Here is a 9,028-nt window from a genome sequence, read left to right as displayed (position 1 = left end):
TGTGTTGTTTACAATTTTTCCCGCGCCGGATGTGTGACAGCACGGGTTGCCAGGTCCTTTTTCCGTTTCCCCGTGATCACCAAACATATACTTTACTATTTTCACGAATTCACGGAAGAACTTTGGGGTACATCTTTTACTATAAACAGTTCTTCATAATAGCACAATTTTAGGAAAAATACTGGTTGATATAAAAGCTTGTGACGTGATTTTTACATTTTGCTATTTGAACAACACCGCCTTCACGCTTTATGACGTCAAAAGTACAGCTATGGAAGGCTGTGTGTGCCATTTGACTTAAAAACGCTTAAATGCCAACAACGACACCTAATGTAAATAAGTAAAGGCAATAACTGAGTGTATTGAGAAATGAATCTTTGAATAAGAGACAAAAATTTATGGACAAGGTTAATTATTTACATTGAAAGATGACATATTTGAACTACGCAGTGGGAAATATATATTTTGTTTTTTTTTGTCACCTGGAAACAAGAAATAACTCTAAATCTGTAGAATATAATCCATCTCTCATAAAAAAACAAAACAAATTTAAGTGATTTGAACATATCAACCATTCATTCACTCCTATACTGGCACTACAGTGCTTACAAACATGGGTTTATAGTGTTGGAGGTCACAGAAAAAAAACCCAACATTAATATGAAAATCAAATTATTCTTTTTTTAATTAAATTCTTTACAAAATAAAATATGATGGGCAAAACTCATCCAGAAAACAGCCATTGGATTTCCAAAATGTGTTTAATATAGAACATTACTCACTTGCACATATCTGTATTCCTCGAGTGTCACGTACTTCGGGATCTTGTGTGCTTTTGTGGGATGATTCTCAACTCCATGATAATGCTGTGCATGTCTGTCACTTAAATTTAGTTTAGTTCAGACAACCTTAATTCTTCCCAAAGCGCAATTCAGCTCTTGAAAAAAAAAATCTTTAACACCCTTATCAGAATAAGCAAATACAGATGACGAGTGCATTAAAACATTAATGGTTTCGCTGAGCAAGAATGACAACAACAAGCCAATTTGGACATTGCAAATTTTTATTGAAACCCAAGCATGTATACATTTATAGTCAGAAAAAGCATATCCTAGTCCGGATGGGAGATGTAAAATGAATAAACCTTCAAGGAGACATACGAGGGTACGTCACGTTGCGTTTCAATGATGCATGTGGTCTAACAGCTTATGAAACATGATGTACGAGACCCTGGAATAACAAAGACTTTTATTGTTTGGTTGAATAATGGTGTGGAAGTTTAACTAGGAAGCAATGAGATGAAGTGAGGATAGACAGTGTAATTTGTAAATCATCAGTTTATTGCAGCAAGGAAACCTCGTGGAAATAAGCTCCCAGCATCTTGGTGCCCTGAACGTAGTTAGACCTGTAAAAGAAAAATGCATAGTGTTAGCACTGAACTAAATTTATAAATCTATTAAATGTATTCAAATGACACATCCTAATGCTTTTGGGTTTATATTTGCTGCCTCCAACTTCTAAGAGTAAGCAGAACTGCTACACTGTAACACACCTGTTGAGCTTTTCATTCTGGGAATGTGCTCCATCGTCTGAGGACCCCACGGGCAGCAGCATGACGTTACGGCCCGTTGCTTCCTGGAAAGTCAGAGTGACTGGGATGCTCCCGCCTTCCCGGGTCAAGTCAGGCTCCACACCAAAGACTGCAAAGCAACAGGGAAAAGAAAGATGAGGTGGTGGCATAAAAAGTGGCATATTTCACATGCAGTGTGAGACGAGACCATCTCAGCGTCTCTACCTGTTTTCATTGCCTTGCGCCCAGCCATGTAATGTGGGTGGTTGAAATCAGAAACCCAGGCTTTGGCTCCATGTCCCATGTACACCTTCAGCTTGTTGGGAGTTCCCAGGTCAGCAAACTTTTTCTGCAGATGCTCCTTAACCTGGAAAAATAGAAAAATCACACTTTAAATAAAGGGTACATATGCTAATCCTACTTATAAAATGTTGCATTTTATGCATTACCAATAAACAAGACATTGACATTTATTGTTTTGTTTTTTCAAACACTTTAAAAGTACATTTTAAAATAATTTGATTCTTTTAAATACTAGTACTTTATATCCATTTTCTATGATTTTATTTTTATTCCTTTCTACGGACAACACAAGGATGTGTGTTTGAGGCACATTTGTATCATGTTAAGAACTCATATTGCTTAAGACTTTATATAAATATAAACTATCCACAGCATGGAGAAAATTACTTTTACATTGAGGCTTCAAAAGAATGGAGAGGAATACTGTAAAAAATGGGATTGCTACAAAGACACTGAACAATTCCTGTATCAGAAACTGGAGTGTGATACCAAACTTTTGGATTTAAAAATAAATATTCTTACCCATTTTTGTACAAAGGAGTTGCCTGTTTGTTGCATATTACAAAATTTAAATAATAAAGTTAAAAACAATAAAAAAAAACTCTTATTGTGTATGAACTCTGTTGTGCATGAAGAGTGGACTGTTGCAGTGGCTGTTTAACAAGCATTTATGAAGATCTGATTTAACCTCTACTATTAAACAGGATATGATGATTTAATAGATCAAATGTGCTGTCTAGCTTTGCAAAGAATATGAGGAATAGACAACGTGAGGATCTACCTGCTTCTCTACAACAGTGGGGTCCATGTCTGGGACCAGGCGGATGGAGAACTTTCCAGTGACCTTGCGGGGAATCACCGTCTTTGCTCCAGCCTCAGAGAACGCCCCCTCAATGCCATGAAGAGAAAGAGACGGGTACCTCCAACGGTGCATCAGGATTTGCTCCTGCAGAGGGAAAAAGACAGAACATTGTTTTTAACGTGAATTTTAGAAACATTGTTTCACCAGATCATGTTTTAACCAATAGACGATAGAAGCATTGGGATTTTTATTTTGTCTTCCCACACCTTGGTCTCGTGAAGCAGCGTTGCAACACCAACATCTTTGCAGTACTCATTCAAGTCAAACTCAATGTTCTCATATAACTTCATCTCATCTTCTGTCAAAGGGGCAACGCTGTCGTGAATCCCTGGAATCAAAATTTTCCCTTTGTCCACCAGAGAACCTTTTCAGACATACAAAGAAAAATGAGATTACAACAACAAAAACAACAAAAGGGGCAAAGAAACCGTAGTTTCACCCACCCATGAGTGCAATGAGGTCAGTCATAGCCTCGTGAACTGAGCCTCCAAACACCCCCGAGTGAAGGTCCTTCTGACTGCACTCCACCTTTGAGTGGAAAATAAAGTGTTTCACATCCATAACAGTTACTTTGTTTATTTTTTTATGTTACAATGTATGAAAATGTACCTCAATGAAGAAATAACAGATTCCTCTGAGTCCATAAGTGATGCAGGGTTTGGTTTTACCCAGCCAGTAGTTGTCAGAGATGCAGACATAGTCCACGTCTTTCAAGAAGGTGTCTTTGATGGAGAACACCAGCTCATCCAGGCCCTCAGATCCAGACTCCTCCATGCCCTCAAAGCAGAATTTAATGTTGATGGGAAGCTCCTGTGAAACAAAGAGATAGAAATTTATTTCAACTTCATTTAAAGATTATAGGCAGTAAAACGAGTACCGGTAATTACTATTATTGTGCTCCAGTTTTCATATAAGTAACAGATATCATTCACTGTAGGATCAACACCTAATTTTCCTTGATGTTATGATATATATATATACACAGTATATATATATATATATATATATTTTTTTTTTTTTTAAATCAAATTTAGGGAAATTTTGTGGAATAAGTTAAGGAAAAACACATCATTTTGAAAAATTGAGAGTTCTTTCAACAATTTAAGATTTAAAATGACAGTTATCGTGTGATATAAGCATGTGAAAACTCTGATTCCTGCAAATATTACTGAGTATCATTAAATTTGTGTAATTAGATGGGCTGAGATATCTAGAACTGAAATAGTTGGTAATTTACACAGTGGTTCATGCTTTCTCTGTCATATTTACTTTCTCCTGTGGGCCAAGTTAGATACTTTAAAGCAGCGATTCTCAACTGGTGGGTCGGGACCCAGAGGTGGGTCGCAGACCTGTACTGGGTGGGTCGTGGACAGCTGGTCAAAAATAAATTATTACTTAATACCTCTCATGTTGGACTTGTCTTTTATTTTGAAAGAAACTTTTCTTTTGACAGTCATGCTGTGAAATGCATGTTACACAGGAAAATATATAGATTTATGTTTTAGAAAAGATTATATATGTGTTTTCAACAGCTATTTTTGAAAAAATAAAGTTGGTTGAATGAATTCTAAAAAGAAACTGGGTCAAGATTTAATGACCGTGGTAAAATGTGGGTCCCAGGGTGAGACCAGTTGAGAACCCCTGCTCTAAAGGCTGTGATTTAAACAAGTTTTTTTCTTTTTTTTTATAGAACATTTGGTGAGGTAAATCATCAGTAAATTTGTCGTCGGTGAAAAAAGCATCTGAAGTTACCTGACAAATATTTTCTTATATACGTGACAGTCTCTGTGAATTTTCCTCTGACAGTTCAGCCTGTGAATGTGTGCATTAAATGAGGGCGATGGGGATTCAGAGCTGCTTGTAGGTGAAAAGCTTCTGTTTAATCATTACAAGATGATTGGATAAGATATGACATTATATCCTAAGACCTTTGGCCAGGGCTGAGTACAACATCACTGAGCTGTGAGGTCAATAAAAAAGCTCTGTGCTCCTCTCACTTCAACGCTTTACTTCTTCTTCTTTGTATCAAAGATGTGCATATTGTAGTTTTTACAGGAATTAAAACAGAAAATATTCAATCTAATGTGTATTTTTTGTATTTTTGCTTTACTTTACAAACTGAAACCTTCCTTTTAACAGTAGATAACTCAGCTAAGAGCATCGTGAGGATTGTTCTAGTCCAGGGGTCTGCAGCCTGTGGCTCTGGAGTCTCATGTGGCTCTTTGACTCTTTTGCAATGGCTCCCTATAGCTATAAGAAAATATTAAAATAACAAATAAATATTTCTTACAGAATGTATTAATGATAAATGACATTGAAATAAAATCATGATATAATAATATGTCAACCTAAAAATAAATCGCATTGTGCAATAACTATCATCAACCATAAACCAACAAAAAGACTATTCTGGAAGAAAAGAGAGATTTTATTTGTGTGGGGAAATATTTAATTAACTGCCAACGTGCCGGATTAAATAGCATACTTGATATACTAATTGCTAATTTCTTGCAAAATGTGTTGACCGACATGATCAAATTGAAGTTATTTTTTGTAGCACAACTAAAAAAAAAAATATATATATGTATAGAATTTTCTACACTATAATACCTTCAATGAGAAGGTATTTTTTTCGGCTCCAGAAGGATTTTAATCCAGGTGAGCGGAGGAAAAATGGCTCCTTTGAGAATAATGGTTGCAGACCTTTGTTCTAGTCCAAACGTAGCTAAAGATTGCATTTACAATTGTCTAATAAAAATAAAGACATTTCCTCAGCACCTGACCAATCTTCTGATGAGCTTCAATGCAGTTGAACCAGGCCAGCACAGGACCTTTGTCATCAGTAGATCCTCTTCCAAACAGCTTCCCTGAAAAGATCATCAAAACAGTTTTTTTTTTTAAATAAAGATTTTATTTTTTATTAACCTAATTAAAAAAAACTGCACATCATAAAAGGGTTATTAATATTGTTGAGTCAGAGAAACAAAATTAGTAACAAAAGCCATCAACGAGTCACTGATGCAAAAAGAAAGAAGCTAGTTTAGATTTACAGTTACTATATTACTAATTGTTTAGTAATACACTCATATGATTTGATATATGAAATTACATGACTGTTGATGCAGTTAAAACATTGTGGCAAGGAATAAATGGTGATAGCTGAGCAGTGATTTACAGTTTCTATGGGTTGACAACAGGAAGTAAGGCTTGATTGACAGTTGCATTTCCCTCTCGCTCTATTTTAATTAATAAATATACTTAAATCTGCAGGAGCAGAGTATGATACATAATTATTCAACTCCACGGTACCGAAAGAAACAAAAACTAGCTGGCGGTAGAGAAGGTTGTCTAATAATCAAAAGGGGTGATTTCACCACTTTGTCTGGTAACTGGTAATAAACTAATAATTGGGGGTTGCTATTATAAATTATGTGAGAAAAAAATGAATCGGCACGCACAAAATTTACCAAAAAAAGTTGTAAAGTGGCTAAAACTGATGAACTTTTGACTTAGAGCAGAAGGAAGTAGGGCATTCTGTCAGCTGACTATCACCGGCTTTAAGTTTGGTATCAGCACTTTAAACATCACAAAGCAAAGAATAAGGAAGTAAAGTAGTGTCTAGTTGTAAAATATGCTCACGACATAAAAAAATAAAGTGCAAGTGTGTTCGTTTAGGCAAGGACTCAATAGAATGTAGTTTGCATTGTGGGAATTCAGCAATTATCTGCTTGCACAGTTCACAGGGTTAGTTTTTCTAAACACAGAATCAGGCGGTGGCACTTGACGATAAGATATGTAATGTTTTCATTCTTGGTGTCTATTAATAGGGGGCTAAAGAAGAGATTAATCAGTGTTGATAATGTTCTGAAGTTACGCAAGATACGTATACCTTCAGGTTTAAATAAAAAGGAGTCGATTCGTGCTAGTTTGCTCCCTGAAAGGGTAAATGTAATCCTCATGATTAATCAGCACTTGATAAGACAAGAATAAACAGGACATCACCCAGCTGGACTTTGGAAGAAGAAGAAAAACAAAAAAAAACAACAGAGTGTGACATAAGTGTAATAATTAGGCTGATAGTGACTCATCACAAAGCACTGAAACACAATAATAACTTCACAGATCACCAAAAATTTTGTTGTTGTCATTTGGTGATTGATTTGTTGGAACGTGTTATTATGAACGGAACACCATGACACGAAATGCAGACACGACCTGAAATTTAAGGAGTTGTGTAATCAAACACAGCAAATAGAAAGTTTCGTTTTGACAACTGCAAACACAAAAAACATTTCCGTCATTTTTGTGGAACAGAAAGTAAAATTTCAGATCAAATGTGTTTGTCATGCAGAAACTGAAAGCGTTTGTGTCTTACCATCTTTTTCTACCAAAGTGAAAGGTTCTGTGTCCCATCCATCTTCAACAGCTGCTGGTTGGACATCAAGGTGACCATAAATGCACACGGTCTTCTTTCCTGGATCTGAGCCCAAATGTCCCAGGATGATGGGAGGCAGAGGAATCTCCTCACCTGAGGGCAGCTGCAGGACCAAAGCTTGATGTGAGCGATGATGATGATGATGATGATCTCGGGGGGGAAAAACATGGCCTCACTGACACCATTCTCCACCACACACTCACCTTCTGTTGACCGATGTCCACCATCTCCACCGTACCGCCCAGCTTCTTGATATCCTCAGCTGCCATCTCCATCATCTTCTTGATCTCGCCTCGCTTCTCAGGCCATGCAGATACGCTCTGGACCGCCACCCAGTCTGCAAGGCGCTGGAAATGAGAAACAAAAGTCTTGTTAGTTCAAATAACAGCCTGACCGACGAATCGGCCGCATCAAATTATTGGTCCAATTTCAGATATCACTAATTAATAGACATTAGTCAATAGTTCAGCCAGTTGAATGAGTTGGGCTGTGATATGGATATGTAACTGATGTTTTCACTTTTTGGGCTCCGTTCTTTTCTGTATTATAAAGCTGACAGTGCATGAGTTCATTGTTTACAGTCACATTCAGCTTTTTATCTATTTATCCATGTTTACAGTTTGCGATTTGAGAAACTTCATTTTTGTTCACCTTTTCGTATTCATCAGTAGATTTACAGTCTTTATGTTGAGAGAGTTCCTGATTAAAGTTCCTTATTTAGATTTAGTCGTGTTTATCGACCGATATATATCGGTTATTGACAGACATGTTGGATTTTTAAAACACCAGCATAAGTAGTGGCCCTAAAAATCCCCGGCAGCTCAGGACGGCAAGAACCAAACACCCTTAATACTAGAAATGAAGGTTCTACAGCGGTTTAAAACATAATGTGAATACCTTGTAAAAAATAATAATATTTAAAAAAAAAATTCTAAGTGTTCACTAACATACACAGTGAGTGTTTATATGTATCTATAGTGGTTATCAATAGAAACAGGTTAACGTCCAGTTAGCTTTAATCACCAAAACAGAAGAGAATTTAAATAACTGAGAAAAACCACCTGCAAAAAAACATGAATAAGTGTCAGGCCTCACCTTCACATACAGATCCTGGTTTTTGTCCACATAGTCGAAGAACTTTTGCAGATGAGCCATGATTGCTGTCCACAGGGTGAGAGAGGGTGGAATAGTCAGTGTGTAGTGGTGACACCACCTCAGTAGCTTTCAGTCTGACTTATATCAGCTCCAAAAGCCACGCCCTCCTGCAAAACTGCTCAAAAGCAGGTTAAAAAAAACAAAAAAAAAACAGGAAGTGACATTTACACACAAACATCTGATCGAGAGATGTGAACACAACTTGTTTAGGACTACAGATTGAATCGAAAAGTAATAAACAAAAAACAAATTCCAGCAGCTCCTCACGTGTGAGGAGCACAGAGGGGAATTAAAGACACAGAATCCTAAAATCCACAACTACAGAGAATATAGTCAATTCACACAGTGTGTGTAACAACCCACACAGTACTCCTCCGACCAATGAAGTAGTCCCTGTGTTTGCAACAAACGCCTGAAAGCAGCAGAGCACGCTCAGAAAGGACCGACTCTACGGTGGCCGACAGGGGCAAACTCCGACCGGAAACCTGATGTACTCTGCGCATGCGCACCGAACAGTCTAGTCATGCTATGAGTCATGCTAACAGTTTAGAAACTCTTTCGTGGGAATAGTAAACTGAAACAGTAGACTTACAAGCTATTAACATGTATCCATGGGAAAATGTGCCGCAATAAATGTTACATATATTTATAACTCAATTTTTGACTAGCGGGCGGTCGATCGGCACGCTTTAGCCCCGCCCAC

At 37.1% G+C, this 9,028-nt stretch overlaps 1 protein-coding gene across 5 annotated transcripts; it reads right to left on the bottom strand.

Moving 5' to 3' along the window:
• Positions 1 to 1,231: 1,231 nt before the first annotated feature.
• Positions 1,232 to 8,936, bottom strand: cndp2 (carnosine dipeptidase 2). 5 transcript variants are annotated; one of them, XM_028461655.1, is made up of 12 exons: positions 8,918 to 8,936; positions 8,266 to 8,330; positions 7,374 to 7,517; positions 7,111 to 7,273; positions 5,514 to 5,602; positions 3,345 to 3,545; positions 3,179 to 3,263; positions 2,942 to 3,099; positions 2,655 to 2,819; positions 1,796 to 1,937; positions 1,553 to 1,700; positions 1,232 to 1,405 (listed from the first exon to the last, which is right to left on the bottom strand). In XM_028461655.1, exons 1-12 carry the CDS (start codon positions 8,928 to 8,930, stop codon positions 1,339 to 1,341), a joined length of 1,440 nt encoding a protein of 479 aa, XP_028317456.1. In that variant the 5' UTR covers positions 8,931 to 8,936; the 3' UTR covers positions 1,232 to 1,338. The 5 variants fall into 5 exon arrangements, with proteins under 5 accessions (XP_028317456.1, XP_028317457.1, XP_028317459.1 ...); XM_028461656.1 differs by lacking the exon at positions 8,918 to 8,936 and adding an exon at positions 8,689 to 8,804 and having other exon boundaries at positions 8,266 to 8,440; XM_028461658.1 differs by lacking the exon at positions 8,918 to 8,936 and adding an exon at positions 8,689 to 8,804.
• Between the last annotated feature and the right edge of the window lie 92 nt (positions 8,937 to 9,028).

This window comes from Gouania willdenowi, chromosome 11 (genome assembly GCF_900634775.1).
Source record: "Gouania willdenowi chromosome 11, fGouWil2.1, whole genome shotgun sequence".
NCBI lineage: Eukaryota > Metazoa > Chordata > Actinopteri > Blenniiformes > Gobiesocidae > Gouania > Gouania willdenowi.
The sequence above is the reverse complement of the archived record's forward strand: the minus strand, read 5'-3'. Positions and strand labels throughout refer to the sequence as shown.

Bases quoted from the DNA above. Each gene is read 5' to 3' on its own strand.
- cndp2 (XM_028461655.1), bottom strand. The intron at 3,264-3,344 runs GTACATTTTCAT...TTCCACTCAAAG, and splicing joins TCTGTTATTTCTTCATTGAG to GTGGAGTGCAGTCAGAAGGA. The intron at 1,701-1,795 runs GTAGAGACGCTG...GTTGCTTTGCAG, and splicing joins GCGCAAGGCAATGAAAACAG to TCTTTGGTGTGGAGCCTGAC.